Source organism: Ambystoma mexicanum, chromosome 2q (assembly GCF_040938575.1).
Source record: "Ambystoma mexicanum isolate Mex_15411 chromosome 2q, UKY_AmexF1_1, whole genome shotgun sequence".
In the NCBI taxonomy this organism is placed as follows: Eukaryota; Metazoa; Chordata; class Amphibia; order Caudata; family Ambystomatidae; genus Ambystoma; species Ambystoma mexicanum.
Window position 1 is genome coordinate 337,200,456 of NC_090924.1, and position 24,897 is coordinate 337,225,352.

At 45.5% G+C, this 24,897-nt stretch overlaps 1 protein-coding gene across 6 annotated transcripts in view; it reads right to left on the reverse strand.

Annotated features, from left to right (window-relative positions):
- Nucleotides 1–24,897, reverse strand: part of CASKIN1 (CASK interacting protein 1) — a 1,401,469-nt gene that overhangs the window by 656,094 nt on the left and 720,478 nt on the right. For all 6 annotated transcript variants that reach the window (XM_069647339.1, XM_069647342.1, XM_069647341.1 and 3 more), the window contains exons 4-6: nucleotides 16,735–16,880; nucleotides 13,558–13,653; nucleotides 6,038–6,168 (exon numbers count right to left, since the gene is read on the reverse strand). In XM_069647339.1, the coding sequence (XP_069503440.1) occupies nucleotides 6,038–6,168; nucleotides 13,558–13,653; nucleotides 16,735–16,880 (373 nt within the window). The remainder of the gene's footprint in view (nucleotides 1–6,037; nucleotides 6,169–13,557; nucleotides 13,654–16,734; nucleotides 16,881–24,897) is intronic.

Here is a 24,897-nt window from a genome sequence, read left to right on the forward strand (position 1 = left end):
ATTCCAGTAGGCCATCACTGCCGCTGCTCCACCCCTCTATAATCATCCAGGTTGTATTAGCCCTCAAAAGGCAGAGCAACACAACTAGGATGGGAGAACGAAATGCCGTCCCATCCTGTGAGTGTGTCAACCATCAGAGCAAAGACTGTGCATGTGCCTCCTACCTTGGATCACAATCTCACTAATTTGTTGCAAATCTCGCAAGTGGGAGCATGGGAATCCTCTGCATGTGTGTGGGCTGCAGACCCCGGATCACATGCTCACTTCTTCAGTGTGAAACTCTGGCCAAGGCTCTTTGGGCAAGCATTCAGGATGGGTCTCACACCTATAAATAGTGTGATATATTGAGTGGGCACCTCACTCCTTGGAGCATAGTATCAACCATTGCTGGTAATCTCACAACTGAATGTACAGTTTCACTCTTGGTCATCTCAGTGACCCCATGTATATTAATGGAGTCAGTCTCCCATCTGGGAAGACAATTATGTTTCTGTTAAAACACTCTGAATTGTCACTCCAGTTTTCTCGATCTATAGATCCATACCATATTCATTCAATGTGTGTGCAGGGGTGATAATTTGTGTCTGAGAGAGCTTATTCTTTCGTTCAGGAGAGATAAAGGGGTAACAACCCCCTGTATGTGGGATCAGGCTCATTTTGCCCCATGGCCCCTCCAGAAGGAGTCAACAGGTTTTAAGACCCTGCTGATTCTGCTATCCGACAGGCTCGAGCCTTCTATTGCTTGCCCCATCACAGCTCCCAACATCCTGAGCGGCAGTTTATGGACAGCAGGTAGCTCCAGACATGCCTGTTGCCAATTGAATGTAGGCAGATCTACTATTTAGACACTGGGAGAGAGCCATGAATCCACATTGGTGGTGAAGAAGCACTCAACATACAGAACACAATGGTATAGTGTTGCAGTCCTGCTGAGAAATAACAATTCTGAGCATGTGAGCAGTAGGCTGGATCTGTGCTGCCCCATAAAAGGTGTAGAAGCCTCTGTGAGAAGTGGCAGTACTGTCCCAACTGTGAGAAGTGTAGTATTTTCACATTAACTATGCTTAAGAACTTTGGGTTATTGAATAGTGTAGCTACTTTCTGAGTAATTCCATCCCTTTAAATATATGAGCTCTGTATAACCACGACAGTGTTGAGTTATTCTGATGATGACAGACTTGCTCAATAGTTCTGGTTCTGTATCATTAAATGTACTTCAGATCTTTAGAGTATCGGAAGGATAGCTCAGGGGCAACGTGCTCGCCTTGGAAGCAAGACGACACAAAGCAACACAGGTTTGATCCCTCGGTCCGCGCAACACAGGTTCGTTCCCTCGGTCCGTGCAACACAGGTTCGCTCCCTCGGTCCGTGCAACACAGGTTCGCTCTCTCAGTCCGTGCTTAGAAACCTCTGGGTAGTACACGCATTATAAATAACCAATTAAAATTAAAATAAATACATCTGTTGAGAAGTGCTGGGGCCTTGTCAATAAGAGTGTAGCAGCTCAATTCAGAAGTGCTGATGTTGTCCCATCAAAAGTATAGCAGCCCCACTTAGAGGAACTATCATTGCCTCAACAAAAGCATAGTATTATCGCTGAGAAGATTCAACAATTATAGAAGCCCTGTTACAGCCGTACTATCCCATCAAGAGTATAGCGAGCTAACTGAGGAGTACCAGCAAACAGTCTCATTTGCCCTCTCCCTGCCCCTGCTCCATGCCCCTCCCGCGCTTTGCATCTGTACCTCCATTTCTAAAGAAATCCTTCTGGGTTGGGTGTACCTCTACATCTGTTAACCCCGCTTGCCAAGAAGGGTACACAGATGTACAAATACACCAAACCCAAAACGATTTTTAGAATTGAGGGACAGATTTGTTTTGCATCTGTGCCTCCATTTCTAAAAATCGTTTTGGGTTGGGTGTACCTCTACATCTGTGCACCCTGGTGCATAGATGTAGAAGTATACCCAACCCAAAAGGATTTTTAGAAATTGAGGGACAGATGCAAAGCAAGAGCCTCTTGCTTTGCATCTGTCCCACAATTTCTAAACATCGTTTTTCCCCCGGCTTTTACCCGGGCCGCCAGAGAGAGACACAGTATGGATGGAACAAAGGGCCATCCATACTGCGTCTCTTCTCTCCGGCCCGGGGGGCCTCAGCCCCGACTTCATTCTGCCGGGGGGGGGGGGCTCGGGCCCCGCATCCCCCCTGTACTCGGCGCCCCTGCCCAGCCCACCTTTACATGCACTTGGCTGGGATCTCCTGTCACAAATTTCCAATTTAGGAGGGTCTTGGCAGTGACTGTAGAGAAATCTTCAGTAGGGGGCAAAAATATAGCTATGCAGTCCATCAGGACTGGTGCGGCCCCCACCGCTTCCAAGGATGGAATGCTGGGAGAGCACCATAATACAATTGGGGCAATGGAGGTCCAGGGCATTCAGGAACTCCACATCATCACCCTTAGTTGAGGGGTAGTGGGGATTCGTATCAGTGGAGTAACTTTGATGAAAACGTTGGGGGGCGGGGAGGACATGACATCTAAAGGAAAGGGGCCCCTGCCAAATGAGGGGAGACAAAATGGTGTGCCACTAAAGTTGGGTGGGACAAAAACCCTTGTCCCCCACTTTAAATTACGCCCATGATTCGTACAACCACCAACGCTTTGGCATTCTGTAAAGAGGGTGCAAGCCCACGCACAGTGACCTGCACTGCTCGCAATGTTCATCAAGCGTGGCTCTGTAGACACAAAATAATTAAACCGACTTCTGAAGCAACTTAAACCGTTCTGGGGTAAATAGGCTGCCGGGAATTGAAATGTAAGTCGGTGGGGTGCGAGTATACTCTCCCCACTTGACGTTTTAGAACGTTATTCTATGATTTTGACACTGCTAGACTGTGATATAAATTGAATATTAGATTGTTTGTATTTTTCTCTTTCTTTTCTTATGTTTCCATGAAGGAATATTGATCCATGGAAATGTGACACTTTTTGAAACACTAAAGTAATGCAACACAATTATGTTTGCCATCTTTTTAGCTTGAGCTATTAGGTGGTGCTTTAGCGTCACCTATAAGCCGAACTATTGCATTAGAGTACAGATAGGGAGAAATTACATATGATGGGAGACACACATATTGTAGGTGTTGTTTGGTTTGTTTGCCCACCCATTGACTGCCCATTGCTATGCAAATTCCTATGGCCATTCCCACGCATTTCCTGTCCCTCCCTGCCCAAAACACCTCCTCATGGGAACTCTTTGAGCTCACTTTAATCAAGCCTAACCATCCAACTTTGCACTCAAAGTGCTGGCCAGTGTTTTTTCAAAGCAGTCTTCAGAGAGTTATGACTTAATTGGAGTTGTAAACGCACTATTGGTGTAACAAAAGTGATGTAACCAGGTCTGCCTTCAGCCACTCGATTTATAAGCACTATACGAGTCCTTCATGGAGGTCCTATTAAAAGCAAGCATTAGCAAAGCCAACAGTTTTGGCTTGTGTATTATTATTAGGCATTTGCGAGGCACTGGTATTAGATGCCCAGGTACTCGCACCATTTTGCACCTGTTACCATCAATAACCAGTTAATACCAGTATGGCAGTGCCTGGCAATTGCCTTTCTCATGCCTACGCAAAAGCCCAAAGTATTGGCATTGCCAATGCTTGTTTGCTATGTAACGAGGACCTAAGCACAGAATGTCGAGGCAATGTGTGAGTAGAGTGATGGCCACGCACCTGGAGGCTGCATGCCTGGTGTTACCCAAGTTATGACTCTCGAGTATGAGTGGACATGGGAATGGGGCACCCAATGTTTATAGACTTAAATGATCATATAATATTAACCTTTTGGGTGCCCCGGGGGGAGAGAGGGGTTAAGGGAGCGAGGGTGTTGTGTTTGGTCAGCAAAAAAAGCTTTTTTCCAGGGTTGCCAGGACATGAGGGGCACGTGTCTTACCTCCCTTCCGCTCCTAAATTAGAATGCCTACACATGCCTTATGGCAAACCGAGATGCCCTTTTGTTCAAGGTGTAGTAGAGAAGTGGTGAAAAGTGCACTTTATCATTGTTTTAATATAAAGACGCCTAGACTGGAAGATATATTAGGCAACAAGTCAGGCACCCCAGTGGACCACAGGGATTGGCGCTTTGAAGGATGGATAGGGAAAGCTTGGACCTGGATGTTGCTTGCATCCCTTCAATAACCATTAATTTTGTCTTTGGGGGATGGGGCAAGATCTTTGAGGACACCTAGAACTTGGTACAACCCCAGCCCCATTGTCGATTCTAAAAAACCAGGGAGTCCTGATGGACAACGAACTTACTCTAGAGCCACAAGTAAACGCTCTAATCAAGAAATGCTTCTTTCTCCTGCGAGCGGTAAAAAGATCCTCCATTCCCGTCATTCACGAACAAAACACTCACTGTCATCGCTCTCGTCATGTCTAGAGTAGACTACGCCAATAGCCTATATCTGGGCATGCCAGAACAACTTCTAAGGAAGCTCTAAGGCATACACAATGCGGCGGCCAGACTGCTTCTCAAACTACCTTGAAGAAAACACATCACACCAGCACTGAAAAGGCTACACTGGCTACCAATAAAACAGCGAATCGAGTTCAAATTAGTGTGCATAACGCACAGAGCAATACACAGCCAAGGCGGGGAGTTCCTAAGAGAAAAAATAAACATACACCGCCCAACACGGTCACTCACATCCAGCAGCGACATCCGTTTTGAACCAAAACCATACAACAAAAGAAAATTCAGAGGATCCTCTTTCTCTCACCTCACCACAAAAACCTCGAACGAGCTACCAAAGAACATAAGTAACACAAGAGATCACCTCCTATTCAGAAAACTTCCCAAATCTTAGCTCTTTATCCATAACTAGGAAGAATGCTTAGGGGACACTCACACAGCTAAGATCCCCTGTCTCCCTAAGATACCGCCCATCCACTGAAGTAAGGGAAGAACAATCTACGGCATATCAACTTACTAATTGAAAGATAGATAAGCTAGAATCATACCAAAGAATGATCACAAAGAGATCGGGATGGAAGGGTAAGGGTGATATGTCAATAATACCTTGGCCTACAAAGTACACACAGGTAGCAATGGATCCCAGACAGGAAATAGATAGGAAGGGAGTAGGTGATTGTAAAAATACAGCACCAATACCAGAGTGGGGGACAATGCACGCCGCAACCTGGTACACTAAGGTCAGAAATAACACAGCTGGGAATTTGCCACGCCATCACCCCTTACAATTAGACCGACAGGAAAGAAAAAGAGAAAGAATATGCCTACTCCATAGTACAACCGTATACGTAGAACAAGAATTATAAGGACTAAGAGACATATAACACACTAACCCAAAAGCTAAAATTTCTGCATACTTAACACACACAAAAATCCACACAACCATCATTTCGCACGGAAAACCGCACGCACTTCACCACACAGCAACAACAAACAAACAACACATAACTCGCACCAACACCACACGGGGACTGACATCGATCCCATATTCACACCAAAGCTCAGCGCACGGTGAAAACCAAACTGAAGCTGTCAACCGCACATCACCTTTCTCACTTTTCTACTCCCTCTTCACCCGATTAACCCCCCTTTCTTCCTGAGCACCCGGGCACCAATTCCGTTGGTGACGGTGCGTGGTACAAATACCTTTAACATTAAAATGAACACCTGCAAGAGGAGGTTTTAGGGCCATGCACCATGGTGTTGCTAGTGTCTGATGACGCCTTCGCTGCTGAGCACTTGGAACTGGAGCCAAATAACCTTTTTTAAAATGTGGATTTTCCAGTGAATATAGTTACAAAAGTCATTCTCCAAAAGGGCCCCTGAACGGGAATCTACTCCACAAACCAAACCGACATATAACCTATTCCAGTCATCACAGCTGAAAGCGAGCACTCAAGGGCCACGGCAGGGTTCCAGACCCCAGGGCTCCTAGAGGCAGTCATAGCGCAGCAGAGGGCATTACCCCACCAGGAAGCAAAACCCCCAAACCCCCAGGAGTACCTGATGATGTCGATGTGCCCGTTCTTGGCTGCCAGATGTAGTGGGCTGGTGCCGTTGGGATCCGTCGTATCTCCTGGCTTGGGCTCCAGCAGCGCCGCACACATGTTACTGTTGAGCAACAGCTGGACCACCTGCAGGAAGCGGACATGAAAACCCCCATTACTGGGTGGGACAGAGCGCCAACTCCACAGGAATCCATCACAAATCTACACAGTGATCAAGAATGGGAAAAGCTGGAGAAACAAAATGGAGGCAGGGCTGACAAAATAACCACAATCCAAGCTGTCCTCAGCGCTGAGCGGAGGCTCCTCAGTCCTCTAGTTCTGGGAGCTTGGTAGAACAGTCATCTATAGAATTCATTGTTTAGGTGCACCACGAGGGGGTATGCTCAAAACTAAGGGGTGCGTCACCGGACCAATATGCATGAACACGAAAGAGCAGAGAATGTGTCCCTACCAGTGTGGAGAAATACATTTAGCGCCAAGATACCACTGAGCAGTGAAGTTTATCATGTATTGCGCGTTCGCGCTGTAGAGGGGCATGGCTCAAACATGGCGCTGCCATGATTGAGCCAAGAATCAATTCTCTTCGTGATGTGCATTATTAAAAGTGTCAGCATCATTGTTCATGCTGCCTCACTATAGTCTATGGTACCAGGTGTAAGTCTGCAGCGCACATGCTGACCTTCATCCCTTCGGGGCAATCCCAATGTTGCAAGATAACGAATATAAGGCACCACCAGGTACAATGTTTTGTCCAGGAAAACAAAATGTGCCCAGTTTGGCCAAGTGGCAAACCAGGACCAGTAAAGCATATGGAGAGAACACGCATCTGTGTTGTCTTCTGTAGGACAATGTAAAACATAAAATGTTAAGACCGGTGTCACGAGAAGCTGGTGACCGTGGTCAGTAAGGCCACGCTTCCACTTAAGTGGATCAGCAAAGCATTGGACTCATTGAGGACATGCTGACCTAAAGACCCCACTCTAAGGCTGCAAGCATGAAGAGTGAGGACACGGGATCAGATTAGCGGGCCGCTAAAAGGGTTATCCCTTTAATCTGGTCCAGAGTTCCACTCTAGGGATGGTTATGGTTGGAAGGACCTCTTGGTTTGATGAAGTTGTCGACCACGCAGTAGACACACTAGCCACAAGGCGCTCAACTTGAGCCAAGGCCCAGCGTTCACAACAAGGGAGGTGGAGTACAGGAGTCAAGGGGGATGGATGGATGGAGACGCTAACAGGGGAACGCAGAGCCCATAAAGGAGATCCATAAAGCACCATTCTGAGAAATATTGTCAGGAAAAGTAGCAAGAAAAGACAGTTCTTTGTTCTTTCATCTCCAGTTATTTTTTTCGATTAGGTTTTTGCCGAAAAATCGTGACTTTTAAAAGAAATATTTGGGGGGTTCCCCTATCAAGCTCTCCCTCCCCTATCATGCACTCCCTATTCCCCACCGCTACCGCTTAAATCCCCTTACCCACCCCATATATTTTTTTATTTGTTTTTTCATTGAAAAATGTTCACCAAAAAACGAATCTAAAAATATACTGAAGATGTACCAACGACGTACCGAAAAGAGACCCTGGCAGTGAGTAGAGAGAAGGAAGGGCAGGGGAGACAGGGAAAGGGAGTCTGTTTTGGGGGGAATAAATAAGGGGTCTACAGATGAGGAAGCAGAAGGGGTGTAGTATTGCAGGAAGGAGAAAGAATGGTTGGTGGAAAAAGTCGATGTGGAAGAGAATGAATGGGAAGGAGAGAAGAGTTTAGAAGGAAGGGAAGGAGCAAGAAGGAAGGTAATAAAAGGAGGCTGCATTGGGAGAGAAGGATTGGGAGACTGAAAGGATATAAAGTAAAGGATAGAAGTAAAGCGAAAAGAGAGAAGTAAAACGAATAGGTACATGTAAAGAAAAGGCAGTGAAAGAAGGGAGTGAAAAGGAGAAGGAAGCAAAAGTGGGAGAAGGCGGGGAAGGGGAGAATTAAAGGAATAGATAGAAGAAAAGAAATGTGACACAATTAAAGGGAACAGAAAGTAAGAAAGGAGACAATTAAAGGGCAGAAAAGAAGAAAGGCATATTGAAAGGGGAGACAAATAACGCAAGGAGAGGAAGGAAAGGAAAGGGAAAGGGGAGGCAAAAACAAAGCAATGGAACAGGAAAGGGTTAGGTATAGGGAAAGCATGCGGTAAATGAAAAGGCAAAGAGAAAACTAATGTAAAAGGATATTGTAAAGGAAGGGGGATGGGTAAGATAGAGGGAAAGTGAAAGAGAAAAGGGAAGGGAAGTGAGAACGAGAAAAGGAAAGAAAAAGAAGGGCGCATGTAAAGGGGGCCAATTGGGAAGGGGAAACAAGAAAGATGAATGAGCTATAGCCAGAGTAGTAAGAAACAAGATGGAGGCCATTATTTTAGAAGTCTCATGTTGAGCAGTCTACCTTGCCATCCATCTCTCACTGGTTTATACTAGTGGGTGCGGGTGGTTGTGTTGCAGATGAGTTGAAGTCTTCGTGCCATGGAGCGCTGCTATGAATGCACGCCTTTGCAGGTTTGCAGGGAGGCTGGGGATGGGGAGTTATTATCAGCATTGCTTGGATGTGGGATACGGTATATGTTTTTTCACACTGTATATATTTTTGGGATTTGAATGAGATATTTAGGATGGTTAAATTGCAATGACAGACTACTGTTGGGTCTATGGTATTATAAGTTGGCGGTTTTGGGATGAAGTTACTAGGTCACGCACCTTTTAGCTTCACTAATGCTGGCTTTGAAATGGAATTGGGCTCCGGGTGGGAAAATGGAGGGTTACTCATGGTCTTCATACTGATTTGGAGTTCTTTGTAGATATTGTTAAGGGTAATATGGGATAGGTTATTGTTATTTGTTATTACTGAATAAGAATTGGGTGTGGCTTCTGGGGCAATTGCAGTTCAAGACTTTGGAGTTTTTGTAAATAAATGTACTCACTATCACCTTACAGTTTTGCAGGGTGTGCTGTTGAGTTTACTATATGTTTGTTCAAGGGTTTGGTGTGTTTGTGTTTGTTGTGTGTTGTCCTGTGGTGTCTACACAACTCAGTCTATTCGCTTTCCCCTTTCATCCTTTGAATTGAATATGTTCTGAAACAGTATGGATGGTTTTGGGTTGTATAGCGCATGTCGATGGGTGATCTGAGGGTATGTTCCTGGAATGTTATAGGCCTTAACATTCCAAGGAAAAGGAAAGAGGTACTGAACAGGCTGAAGAGGGAAAAGATAGATATTGCCCTTATTCAGGAAACTCATTTGTTGGATGATTCAATACACCTGCTCAAAAATAGATGGTATACTAAGACCTTTCAAAATTGCCACAGTTCTAAATCAAGGGGAGTGGATGTACTACTGCGCAAATGTCTGCTGCTTCAGATTGAAAAGGTAGTGATGGATGAGGAAGGGAGGGTACTTCTTATTGATGTTAAATATGAAGATAAGCTAATTACGATAGGTTCTATTTATGGTCCGTGTAGTAGTGGTAGTCCTTTCTTTGGGAAACTGTCCTTACTTTTGAGAGAGATGGGCGGGGAATATGTGATTTTAGGGGGTGACTTCAATTGTGTGATTGACGGGAAAATTGACCGTTCGGCACAATGTAGATATATTGCTGAGAGCGCAAGTAGGACCTTTAAAGTGTTTATGGATAGCTTGGATTTAATTGATGCTTGGAGGTTTGTTCATCCGGAGGAGAGGGAATTTTCCTTTTACTCGCCGGTGCATGACTCTCACTCGAGGATTGATTATTTTCTTATTTCTGATAGGTTGGCTGGTAAATTACAGGATGTGACTATTTAGGAAAGAAGTATTTCGGACCACTCTCTGATGACGATGCAAGAGCAGGAAAGGTCGGGTTTTCTAAGTGGCCAAACTAAAACTTATGTATTACAAGAACAGGGGGTAGCGGACTCTCTGGAGGGTTTCACAAATAATTACTTTGAAATTAATGTTGGCCCAGCTTCTGATATCATGGTCTGGGAAAGTTATAAGGCGACTGTGCGGGGGGAACTGATGAATATTACATCCCGGGTTAGGAAAAAGAGCTTGACTGAGCTTTAAAAATTGGAAAGGGAGTTGGAGGAAGCACAGAAAAATTATGCAGTATCTAAGAGTGATGGGGATAGGATAGTGGTGGGAAGACTCAAAGAACTACTCAAGCAAAAAATGGATGCCCAATATGAAAAGGGCATGTTCTTTATGAAGCAAAAGTTCTGGGAGCAAGGTGACAAAAATGAGAAACTTCTGGCAAATAGGTTGCGGGGCCTAACGGATAGCTCCTTTGTTCAAAAATTGGTAGATGACAATGGTGAACATATTATTAAAAAGGGTAAGATATGTGAGGGTTTTAGGAAATTTTATGATACTTTATATTGGGAGGATCAATTCCTGACTCCAGATGATATGGACTCCTTTTTTGATAAGATTGTTATGCCAAATTTGAGTGAGGATCAGTCTGTGATGGTGGATAGCCCTATTACGGAGGAGGAATTATTGATAGCAATTGGTCAGCTCAATAAGGGTAAGTCACCGGGGATAGATGGTCTCCCGGCAGAGTTTTACCAGACGTTGAGTGATGTGCTGGTACCGTTCCTGTGCACCCTGTATAATGGCTTTATGAAGAACGGGATAATCTGTCCCACCATGAAAGAGGCTTGTGTTATCGTTCTTCCGAAACCGGGAAGAGATGGTAGAAAATGTGAGAATTATAGGCCGGTCTCACTTCTGAATGTGGACCTCAACATTTTTACTAGAATATTGACTAATAGACTGGATGCGTGCATTGGTAAGCTGATTGGTAGTTCGCGGGTTGGATTTATGAGAGGTAGATATGGTTACGATAATATTAGGACGTTGATTGACATTATGGGTCTACCGAAGCCAAAGACTCGGGATACCTTGTTGCTTTTTATGGATGCGGAAAAGGCCTTTGACGGGGTCAATTGGTCTTTTCTTTATCACACTCTTAAGAGGATGGGATTTGGTGACACATTCATAAGGACTATAAGAGCATTGAACTCCGATATTAGTGCGAAGGTATGGGTGAATGGGGTTATGTCCTCCTCATTCTTGTTGTCTAGGGGGACTAGACAGGGTTGCCCATTGTCTCCATACCTGTTTAATCTGGCATTGGAACCCCTCATTTTATACTTGAAACATGAACAGGGCCTTCATGGCCTTCGATTTGGAAATAATGAGATAAAGGTTTTGTGCTACGCTGATGACATGACTTTTATCTTGTCTAATCCGGCGGAGGTATGTGTGAAACTTAAACGGATGTTTGAAGAGGTAGGTCAGTTGTCAGGCCACAAGATAAATTGGGGGAAAACAGTGGCCTTCCCTCTGGATGTTAGTATCCCACGTGATGTTTTGGGTTCTTGGAACTGCCACTGGGAAATAGGGACAATGAAGTATCTGGGTATTCACTTGGTCCGAGATTTGAAAAGAATGGCTGCTTTCAACATATCACGAATATTGGAGGTAATTAAAAGCGACATATTAAAGTGGGGCCAGTTGAAGATGGGGATATGGGCCAAGATTAATGCCATGAAAATGGTACTTTTAACAAAGATTCTCTACATCATACAGTCCATCCCACTAAAATTCACGAGAAAAAAAATTACTCCTGTTGACAAAGCCTTCCAAGAATTTCTTTGGGGGGAAGGTAAAAGGCCTAAATTTCCTACATTTATTTTAACATGTCCTGTGAAGGATGGGGGATTTGGATACCCGATCTTGATGAATTATTGCACTGGCTTTCTCTTGAAGAAATCAACCTCATACTTCTCTGATATTATTGAATATGTTCCCAATTGCCATTTTATTCAGAGTACCCGATTTTCACCTTATGCTCTTAGGGATATATACTCTATGTCAAAAGTACCATATTCAGCGAAGAAGCTGCCTACAATGTGCACTTCTAGGGAGGCGTTATTGCGCTTTATGGAGATTGATGGTGGGAATGCTTCGAGGCATTATGATGCATCTTTGTCGCATAATGTGTGTTTGCAGTTAGCGAATAGGCCCTTATGCTGCAAGAGTTGGATCAGTAGGGGCATACTTAGAATTTGTGATGTGTGGCTAAACGATCACATGATCCCCTTTGACCAATTGAGAACGTCTTTTGGGATTGGGGCTGGGGAAAGAGGTCGTTATGATGCCTTGAATGCTCTCTTGACTGAAAGGACAGGGTTGTTGGATGGGGTCATGAATGAGAGACCTTCATTGTGTGAAATTCTCCGCTCTACCTCGTTTGTGGTTTCCACGTATATGAAGTTAATGCTGATGGAAGGAACGGATGTGGGGGCTTGGGATAAACTTCGCCAGGCTTGCTGAATGACCTTGGTACGGATATCCCTATTCAGGAATGGGTCTATTTACTTCATGTAGGGGTGCAAGCAAAGATGGATTTACAGCTGCAATATATTAGACAAAGGGTCCTCTGCAGATTATATTGGACACCGTCCAAGATGGCTAGGTTGGGACTTTCCGATTCTGATTCTTGTTGGGTTTGTGGATGCGGTGGGGGTTCTTTGATGCATATGTTATGGATGTGCTCAAGACTGTCTGATTTTTGGTCTGGTGTGTTGGATAGGTTAGACGTTTTAGTGGAGGAGAAACTTCCTCGCACTTTCCATTCTGTGCACGACCATATTGTTATCCAACAGGGGGAGTGGGGACAGGGCTAGGGATAGTGCAGATTGGAATAATAGGGTTTTGGTTTTAGCGTTGAAACAGATATTGCGAGTTTGGAAATCTAGAAAGAAACCTGGTGTAGAGGAGTGGCTATTGGACATGCAAATCATGTCGAACTATGAAAAAGTTATGCTATTTGTACAAGGAAGGGAGGGACATTATTCTCGGCGTTGGGGACCTTTTAAAGACCTATACGGTTGAGAGTACAGGTTCCAGTGTTTGATGGTCTGTCCCTTGAGTGGGGGATGTTTTTATGGTGGTGGGGGACTGTTAGTTGTGCGTTTTTCTGTTGTTTTGTCTTTTTGGTTGTGTGTCATGGATCTTTTATAAGGTTGTAAAATGTTATTTTATTTACATGAGTTTTAAATATCCATATTGTTATCTATTTAATTAGTCTATTTTAGTTCTAATGCTATTATAAGTTTTGCAATTTGGACATAATGTTGTGATATGGAAATTGTTGTACTGAGTTTTGATTGGTGTTTAAAATGTTAAATAAAGTGATTTAAAAAAAAAGAAACAAGATGAAGAGAACTTGATTGACGTGCCTCAAGGTGTAGACTCCCGCCCATAGAAGGAACAGACGCTGCAAACACTCATGTGGCAGCGGAGCCTCCTTCTAGAACCTTACCCCCTCCCAGTGTCATGCCCTGACTGGCCACTATGTGTTGATACTGTGCCCTCCCCCTGAAGTGCCCTAGTGGCTGCTGCAGTAGGTGGGGTTCTGGCAGAGAGCAGTAATTGCAACAATCATAGCACGTGCAATGGTCGGGTATCTCTGACGACGTCATGGAAGACTTACCCCAACTCGTCCAAACTCGCAAGCCAGATCCAAGGGTGTTTTTCCAGAAATGTCCATGATGCATGGGTTGGACTGGTGTTGCAGCAACATCTCTGACTAGACAAAAGAAAAGAACACACCTGAGAGATAACCACACGTCAGCACGTAATTGCTCCTCCTACCAGTTTTCATGCACACATAAATATTTCTAAATCGGGGTTAAGCACCCAGCACCGATAAGAACCTGAGGCATTTATAGGCTAAGAATGTCAATCAAGAGGATTGGTTCCTGGTGGGAAAATACTGTCAGTCATGATCCTGAGTCTTTCATCACCTTAGTCTGAAAGTCAGGAACCAAAGTTTAGTCGCCGTACACTGGCGTTCTGGAGTATGACAACTTAATTGTCTTGCACTGCCATTCAAGGGCCTGAGATCTTAACTGCATTGCACTGCCAGTCAGGAGTCTGAAAACTTTTACACTGCCAGTCAGGGGCCTGAGAACGTTCACGTGGCCAGTCAGGAGCCTGAGAACTTTACTGCCTTACACTGCCAGTCAGGGGCCTGAGAACTTAACTGCCTTACACTGCCAGCCAGGCGCCTGAGAACTTAATCGCTTTACATTGCCGGTCAGGAGCCTTGGACCTTAATCACGTTTCACAGGTAGTCAGGAGTCTGGGACCTGAGTCATCTTAAACTTCAAGTCAGGAGTGTGAGATCTTAATCGCCTTACACTGCCAGTCAGGGGCCTGAGACCATAGTGGTTTTACATTTGTCAGGGTTCTGAGACCTTAATCACCTTAAACTGCCAGTCAGGAGCCTGAGACCTAAATTGCCTTACAATGCCAGTCAGGAGCATGGGACATTAACATCCTTGCACCGCCAGTCAGGAGCCCAAAACTTGACTGCATTAAACAGCCAGTCAGGAGTCTGAGACCTTAATCACCTTACAACGCCAGCCTGGCGTTTGAAATCTTCATCACTTTACACTGGCAGTCACCAGTCAGGAACCAACATCACCTTAAATTGCCAGTCAGCAGTTTGAGAGCTTAATTGCCATACACTGCTAGTCAGGAGCCTGAGACGTTAGGCACCTTACACTTCCAGTCTGGATTCTGATATCTTAGTCGCCTTACAGTGAAAGTCCAGAATCTGAGACCATAATCGCCTTAGAATGTCACTCAGGGTTCTGAATGCTTAATTGGCTTAACCTAGCTGTCCGGAGTCTGAGACCTTAAATGCCTTACAATACCAGCCAGGAGTCTGATATTTTAATCGCCTTACACTGCCAGTCAGGAGTCTGATATTTTAATTGCCTTACACTGCCAGTCAGGAGTCTGATATTTTAATCATTTTACAATGCCAGTCTGGAGCCTGGGACCTTGACCGCCATACTCTGCCAGCTAGGAGCCTGAGACCTTTCACCATATACTGCCAGTCTGGAGTCTGAGACCTTAATTGCCTTAAAATGCCAGTGTGGAGTCTGAGAACTTAATCGCCTTAAACTGCCAGTCTGGAGTATGAGACCGTAATCCTCTTAAACTGCCAGTGTGGAGTCTGAGAACTGAATCGCCTTACAGTGGCTGTCGGGAGTCTCAGGCATTGGTGGGCTTGAGCAGTCTGAGTTCTCTATTGACCAGCACAGCCTGTAAATACGGCGTGGATACTCAAGTTAGAGACAATGGAAGGACAACACTGCCTGATAGGGTCGTACAGTTTGCTGGGCCAAGACTATGTGTGTGGCTGGGGGTTCTTGTTGAGCCAGTCCAGTGAGGAGGTGAATGAACCCGAGATCAGTGAGCACGGTCCTGGGGTAGGGTGTGCTCAGGACTGGCCAGTACTACACAGCATGATAAAGAGGTCTTGGGGACCAGCATCATGAAAAGAACAAGGAACGCGCAGACTTGGTTGGCCAACAGTCAAGCCTCAGCATTGTCCATGGAAGGACAGGGTTTCCACTTGTTGGGGCACAAGGTGACTCGTATGAGGGAGCTGTTCAAACAGTGATTCGCTGCTCTGCACATGGCTTGTCCTGAGCAGAAAGGGCCTGCAACAGTATTTGCTACTCACAAAGGACTATAGCTGGGCAGAACGGGAATCGATCAGTATTGAACTTCTCAAAGAGCAAACCCAAGGTAAATGGTGGGTCGGAGCAGTATTTCGTCCGCATAGGAACTGACAGGGCTTGGAATGGTATTTGCCTACTCGCGGGGCGTGAGGGGACCTAGAGCAGTGGCTAGTCCTTCTTGCGGTTGTTGTGAAGCATTGAGGGCAGCATATTCCGCATCACAGACCAGCATTGAACAGATATTGACTGCAGGAATAATACCATCTCCTTTAGAGGGGGGATGAGTAGACAGTGCCTGTGCCCTCATCGCTTTGGTAACAGAGCAGTGGAGACATCTTTGCATCCAACCACTGGCAGGGCCGTATTGCCTAAAGCAGTACTAATCTCTCTTAGGGGGCATTTTGAATAAAATGCCCCCTCCCCAAATGTCTGATGACAAACCAGTGGCTGGATGTAGCATTTTATAGTGCTGGAGGCCAGAAAATAGGTCATGGGGTAGCACTGAATCCTTCACAGAGCGAACACTGAGGGGACAGATGCTGGAGCAGTAGACATGGGTTGCAGCAGCAGCTTCCCCTCAGAGATTCTCTCTTTTACTCGAAGGTAGGCCAGTGCCAAGCAACCACGCGATGGGGCAATCACATGGCCAGCAATGAAGTAGAGGGCATCAGCAGCATCAGGCAAGTTACTCATCTGTAATAGTAGCTTGGAAGGATAATCCCTGCAGTACATTTAATGCTGTATGTAGCCCTACCATTATGCCATCATCAAGCGGTTGGGTCTACCATGGTGTTTGTGTTTTGTGTACAAATGGACATTTGTGGGCATTGACCTGGGAACTAGCTTTAACACGACTCTACTGTGGTGTTGACCTGAGGCTTTCAAAAGTCTCAGACTTTGCACCATGTTTGGGTTGCTTGGTGCAGCAGTGGGTCTGTCATTATGTTTAGTAAGAGTTAACTATGTCTCAAATGTCGTTCTGTGGGCCGCTGTGTGGTGTTGTAAATCAACCTTTAGCAAATATCAAGCTGCAATGGCATTGCTCATGGAAGTGACGTGCTTCTAGAGCATGAATGAATCACAGAGTGGTGCAGTCAGTGGTGAGGTGTCGGGGGAAGTATGGGCCCTCTTACCACGTCATAGTGCCCATGTTGGGCGGCCAAGTGCAGAGGGATTTGCCCTTCATCTGACTGGATGTTCACGGCTGAGCCAGACTTCAGCAGCAGTTTCATGGGCTCCTTCTTGCCCTGCCAGGCGGCATAGTGCAGAGCCCGCATACCTGCGGAAGAGAGAGGACAACGCTCTGTCAATGGTGGACAACAACAGGTGCACATGTAGCTAATTGAGTAGCATTTCACAACTCCTTCAGGCCACTTGAACACTTTTCAGAAGGATAATAGCATGGAATAATAGCTAAAGTCCCACTACTTATGGCCTGTGAGGACAGTGTCCAAAACAACCTGAAAATAATAGCTTCACATTATGACACCATACAGAACCTAAGCTCGCTCAAGTCCATGCTGATCAAGCCGAAAAGGTTCAAAATAAAGAAAAACTGTAGAGTAGAAGTAGGAGGAAGAGGAAGAGGAGGAGGAGGAGCAACAGAGCAATACGTGAGCTCAAGACAACACTTCGGAACAATCTCACAGCTCACAAAGATACAACAGAGCCACACATGGTTCAGAAAGACGTACAGATGCACCTTTCGAAAGAGTCATCCCGTTGCTGCAAGCATAGCAACTGGACTCCTCATACTGTTTTGATGGACCAAACCAGTTATCCATTATACCAGCTCACTGCTCCAAGCAGCGTCTCAACCTGCCCAACTATACGAGCAGGGCACTACCTACAAGGCGGCAAAGTGGATACTGGTTCTGAGTCAGACACCCACTTAAACTACCCTGGATGGGTGGAGAGATTGCCTTTATAATACTCTTATCACGGCATGGGCCATAACAAGCATGTTCCTGGTGATATTATCTCACAATAATAGGGCCCCTTGCTCTTAACATGTGCTGACCGGCTACAGTCTGGCACATTTTCCCCATATATGTAATGCTCTCTTGTCTAAGCATGCTCAGAGTGACTCAGAACCTTGGCACCCTTTTCGATAGCAATCACAAACTCAACCTGTTCATTACCTCCGCTGCCACTGGGGCCCATATCAATCAACCTCTTGAATACCTGAGAGATCCATGCCCACTTTACCTCACACTCTAACTAAACCTTGATTTCCGCTCTTGGCCTCAGCAGAAGGAACTACAGCTCCATTCTCCTCATTGGACTCGCCCATTAATCCTTTTGCCACCACTCTCTTTAACGCTCCTCCCTCATCTCCACCCCCTGTCTATCGCTTCCATGTGGGATGGCTCTCCATGCAGCACCATTTCTTCTTCAAATTCCTTCTTCTGATCTTCGAAGACTGCAAACATCGCCCTTGTAGCCTCTATCTCCCACTGCTTCCCGCCTCACGTGGTGAGTTTCATATCCCTAGCTCACCCTATCCCTCACGCTTTCACTACTCGACTCTCCTTGCTCCCCATGACTAGAATTATATAACTGGGTACACTGCGTTATCACAGTATTGCCACTATCTTCTGTGCCCATTTCATGTTTCCACCTTCCGCCACCACCTGGTTTATGGGCCCACCTATCACTGTGTAATCAATATTAAAGGGCCCAGTGATTGGAAGGCTCAGAATAATGTTATTGACTCGATGAACAGTGTTCCTTACAGAAGCACCCTTTTACACAACCCTAAAATAAGTACAAACAAATAAAGAGAGCAATAATGATTGTCCATTTGGTAAAATATGTTGGAACAAACTGTACCTGGCGTATCATCTGCTAATCTCACCTCTCTGTGTCTCTCTCTCCTTTTTTCGCTCTATCGTATCTTATCCATCTCTCTATCTCTCTCTCACTCTCTCTCTCGCTCTATCTTATCTTATCCATCTCTCTCTCGTGCGCGCTCGCTCTATCTTATCCATCTCTCTATCTCTCTCTCCCTCTATCTTATCTATCTCTCTATCTGTCTAACTCTCTCACTTGCTCTATCACTCTTTCTGTGTCTTTATTTCTCTCTGTGGCTCTCACTCCCTTTCAATATGAAGAGAGTTACGTGGTCAGGTATGCATTTGCTGGAGCCACCAAAAAACACATATGACTTGAAAGGAAGGGAGTTTGCAGAAGAAGCTTTTAAATAAACAAAAAAAGGATTTAAATGTATTAACATTGTAAACAGGCTCTTTTTAAAACGTCCATTGTTAATTTCAAAAGATCAGTATTATTATTATTATTTTTATGGTATTTATTGAGCATGGACCTAGCTTCGAGAAGCAACGGAGCTCTTTACAGAGATATACACCAATACAGATATACAACTGAGTGCTTTTCAGAGGTAACACTAGAACAGATATACAGCGGTGGTGGGATACAGAGGGGCACAGAGGAGGGGTACAGCTGTACTGGGTGGCGGGGAGGAGAGAGGTGGGCTGTATCTAGCGAGTCAGGTGGCGCGAGGGGCGATGTGATGGCCTGGTTGTTGAGGCTTGGGAACATAGGAATGCCCACACATGTTTATATTTGTCAAATATATCTATGATAAAATGCTTGTGCACTTGAATCTTTAAGTACAAAATGTACACCAGACTTGGGTGCTGATTTAGTTTTTCACAAAATCGCCATAACATTCAAATGGTTGTAATCGTGAACCAGACACACTGTTTCAGACAGCTTCAGTATATTTACACATAATACAGATTCTACAGTTTGTCTCAAGGAGCAACGCATATTAGCAAAACTTAGAATATCCTTATCAATTATTATCTGATAGAAGGTTATCATTCCAAAATGACAGTTTGATACCCTACTATTGTACTCTTTTGAAATAGCTCTAGGAGAAGGGGGACACACAGCACTAATAAGGGATCTCAGCTGCTTTGCATAAAATCAAAGAGGACTTTAGGAACATAGGAATGCCCACAGGTGTTTATATTTGTAAAAAATATCTTTGATGGCAATTGGGCAAGGTGATGTAAAGGGCAGAATTTTCCACCTGCGCCTGACAAAGTAGCTTCTCTGCAGCTGTACTTCATTAGGTCACTGGTAAATAGGCACACACACTTCCACCAATCGCATTAAAGCCGCCATCATCGAACACTGTCACTACTGTGCAACACTTGAAATGTACCGTTACACATTCACAGTACACATGTCATGCCATTCCAAAGCACGTCCACTACAAAGTTCAATGAAAGTATGCACGATTTCTCCATCCGCATACATCCACGTAGCCACCCAGGATGTGGCACGTGCCATCCTGAGAGTACCGCTTAATCCACTATCTTTTTGTGATAGTGAATGGGGGTTGAGGTGGGGGGGTGGGGTGGGTTATAAACAATATGAAACTAGGCAGGGGATTCAGTCTTCCAGCGTACATGTGTTAATTTTTTTTAAATGCCATTTCTACGGAACCACTGCATATTTTGTAACCTCATGATCTCATAGTGGGTGGAGAACATGCCAGGAGTCTGCATAAACCGACGCATACATCTGTTTATAACACACCTTCTGACCGCTGGCTGGGGACAAATTACACCGTCATGGACCCACACTGCTCTTGGTGTTATGCATGAGAAAACCATCTTGGCAGTAGGGAAAATATGCATCACTGCACTCAGCAACCTCATCAGTAGACGGATTAATCGTCCACACGACAAATAACCCAAATGTGCACTTCCATAGTGCACCACGACACAGTCCACGTTCGTGACGAACGCCACATATCTGCAAAGGTGAACCATCCCACCGAAACTGCAGTCCCCCTGACAGGCCCAGAAAGCGTCCACTCCTTCCAACCTGAAATTACCAGCAACGCCTCTTAGCATGCAACACCTGTGCAGATAGCGCACAAAGATATCACTGACGATAAGCACTGTGCATCTCTCCATCTCGACTACCCTCACAACAGTTTATTTACAAAATGATAACGCTCCTTCGTATGAACCACGCCCTAAACTCCTATTTGTCTATTTCCTACAATGCCATTTTCATTTTCACCCTGCTCATAATGGGAGAATGTGCACTTGCGCTTTCCCATCTACAGTGAGGGCCACGGCCCAATAAAGCTGTGACAAAACTTCTTCCCTTTGTACAGTCACTTTTTGTAGCACCAAATTGGGTGCTGTTACATTTCAAAACATGCATGCACCATTCACATACAAAACCTGTGCATTGCACACTTTCATTTCTATACACCACTCCATTTTTACTGTTAAAACCTCTCAGTACATGTTCTGTTTGTTTGCAAAGCCCCTCCACCAGATATCTCTGCTAAAGAAGCCACTATTGCAGCATCCACAAACATCCGAACACGCCCCAGCACACCTTTAGGTATGCACACAACATTGCAACCCTTTCCACACCCAACGCAACACTACACATCCAAGCAAGAGACCATGTGGTCACCTAACATTATGCACAAACGTTACATACGTAGCGCCAGTTCTACCCATGTCCCCCAAACCATAAAACACCCATTCAGGAAAACGTGTCACACTTAGCAGATGCCACAAACATAGCGCAGCCTGGACCACCCCTACACACTACCATTCCCAAGCTATTGTGTCACTGCCAACCTATGCACACCACCTTCACAACATTGGGCCACTTCAATAAATGTGCACACAGCAGAGTAACCAACCACATATAAGCTGCCCTTCAACCATACCCACTTCCATACTCACATTACGTACACACTACACCCTGTGGCCACACTACCCAACTTCTCACTGCACCATCTCGTGCTGCACACTAAGTACTGTGGCATGTTTCAACTATCACCACAACCATAGAATGCACAATTCACGCTTTGCAACGCACTTGTCCTGCTGTAGTATGTCGACAATGTGCTCCACACGCATTCCCCAAAGATCACCACCCTGTGCTGCATACACTACCAAACCTGCATTGCTCCACTGGGTCTGCTCCTTCCACCGTGATTGAACAATGCATGTCAGCATATCGCCAACTACCACTATGCACATATGCACCACTGGCTACAGCACTCCTAACCAACCTCGACACCGCAATGGACATACACATCATTACGTATAACTGTTGTCATAATGTATAAACATTACACTGTCTCCGGCACCCCTACGCCCTTTCATTCACATACTATTCTCTTACCCACTTCCACTCAGAAAGGATTGTTTCACTGGCAACGTAAACACAACATGTTTAGAACATTGTCCATACTGCAAGCATTGTGCACACAGCACAATATCCAAGCACATATAAGCTGCCCTTCAACCATACCATGTAACATACTAAATGTATACAAGCATTGCACCCAGTGGCCACACAGCGTGACATTTCACTGCAGCATCTCCAACCATGGAGGTATGCAGTAACAAATTGCAACAGTTATCATAATGTACAAACAAGCCACTCTCTTCCGCATCCCTGTGCACTTTCAATCACATACTATGGGTGTACCCACTACCATTCACAAAGTATTGTGCCACTGCCAACCTACCCACTATCAATTTGCGACAGTGGCCTATAACGGCTTAAATGGGCTCCACACCCATTCCTTACATGTCACCACCCTCTAACTCATGCACATTGAAAAATGCATCACTGGCATGCCTACTGTCAAGGCCTTGGCTCTTAAATGCATGGCCTACGGCCTGCGGCCTTCGGCCATGCATCCAATAGTCTAGGTCTTGAACACACTCATGGCAACGTAATGCCACCATGCATGTCTCCATGTCAGCTTCTGCGACAATCCACATAGACACCACTGCCACCAACACTCCTACCCAACCTGTGCACCGCCATGGTGATACACAGCAACAAATGGCAACAGTTAACATGATGGCCATGTGGGCATCTACCATTTTGCACAAATGTGCCACACGTAGGTAGCAGCACTCCACCCCAACTCCCCCACGCCATAAAACACCCAATCATGAACACAGGTTGCACTTACCACAATTCACAAACATACCACATCCTCCACGACCTCTACCCACAGCCATTCACAAAGTATTGTGTCACTAACCACAAAATGTTCACAACATTCGGCCTACTTCAGCAATTCTGCACACAACATAGGCCCTGAACACACCTACAGCAACGTAATGCTGCCATGCATTTCATCATTTCACCAACTAGGACCATCAACATACACACAACTGCCACCAACACTCCTACCCAACCTGCGCACCACCACATAGCTATACAGCAAAAAATTGCAACAGGTAACACAATGTGGAAAGAAAACACTCTCTCCTGCACCCCTATACACTTTCATTCACATACTATAGGCGTACCCACTCCCATTAACAAAGTACTATGATGTCACTGCCAACCTACCCACATTCACTTTGCAGCACTAACGCTACTGCAACCAATCGGCACACACCGCACTTTGCAAGCACCACCCTGTACCAGATGCAGACTGAAACTTGCCTTCCTGCAGTGTGTATGTTGCAGCCCTACGCTCCTCAGTGCATGCCCAACAGCCTACAGGCTACGGGCTTCGGGCATGCACTCAATAGTGTAATTCTTCCACAGACCCACCGCATCTTCATTCACCCATGCATGCCTCCATGTGACCAACTACCGTATTCCATCTGCAGCGCACCGCCACCCGGGCTCCCACCCAACCTATCTCATGTGCAATTCACACCCCATCTGCAAATGACCTGCCGCCACTCACCATGAAAAGAGTTTGTCGCAAACAGGTCATGGAACAATCTAAGGGACCGTTACTACAGCAGCCTCCAATCACCACACAAATTACTAGCCTATGTATGTCACATGAACCACTTCTCACTCACCCACCCATTCCTTCCTTTATGACCGCCGACACAATGCATACAGTACATTTTCCAGACCCTGCCGCCGCTGCTCTGTCCTCCGATACACCATGACGGCTTTGCCAAAAAATGTTGACGCACAGCACGCTTCCATCCAGCCAACCACCGGCTGCTTCCAAACTTCTCCGTCACCATGCTGTACAGAGAACAGGGAAATGGGTCCGCAGAGCGGACCCAGATATCACTAATCTTTTTGCGACATATATTTCTGTGTTTTGTAACATATTTACTCGTCCGATTTCCACCGAACACACAAAAGCACGCTTTCTGGCCCAAGTCCCCGCTCGTGGCGCAAATTTGGTGAAAACCGTCCAGCCGTTCGACCTGCAGACGTGCACAAAGTTTTTCCCCATTCAGTTTAAGGGAAAAAAATAAATTTAAAGCCTGAGTGAGTCAAGGGCTCTTTACGATGCACCCGGGACGTTAACACCCGTTCTAGCCCCTGGGATGGATGCTTAACGTCATTAGCACCCCGGGTTATGAAAGCGGTAACCCGGGGTACTAAAAAAGGTTTTCATTCAATGAACGGGACGCAGCAGGCGTCCCGTTCAATTAATGTAATCCTTTTCTAAGATGGCCCTCATGGAGAGGGACAGGGGGGCTGTTCGGAGCCTCTCTTCCCTTTCGACGGCAGCCAGGGAAGCAGGGAAGCAGCCTACGCCGCCACAACAAACAGGTAAGTGGGGGTGGGAAAAGTGGTAAACATTTAAATAAAAAGGGAACAGGAGGTGGGGGAAGATGGCAGTGGGGGGAACCGGCAGTCAGATAGTATGGTGGAACGCGGGCTTGCACAGGCGGTTCAAACCCGTGTTGCTAGCCACCTGATTGGCTGGCACCTTCCTGCCATGGTGTTAAAGAGCATTACACAGGAATCATCCGCCACCAAGATCAGAACCACAGTCAATGAGAAAAGTGCCTTTTAAGTTAGAGGGTGTGGCACAAAAGACTGTTATTAGGACCTGCATTAATACTCAAGAAACAACTCTTAAGAATACCCCTAAGTGATTGTGTAAAATTCCACCCTCCTTCGCATTAAAAAATAGGCCTACTACAAATAGGAAAAGCTGCAGTTCAAAACACACAATTTGCCTAGGACATGCTATCTGAGTTTAGAAAGTATCCTAGTCATCTCTTGTTTAGGCAGTCTCCAAATCGCCATATTCACCTCTACATTCGGGTCTAGATTAACTCTTGCCCTCTCAACCAGTTATTAAGGGCTCCTAGAGAAGGCACATCTTGTCATGTATGATAGGCAAATGTCTGCACTAATTCTGCCTGTCCTGCGCAGATTTCCTCTAGTTTACGTCTTAGAGACATATGCTCTGGACATCTTTGAAGATGCTGAGTATGTGACAGTGGTGTCCAGACATTTGGTCGACCTAAAACTGGTCGAATGACATTTGGTCG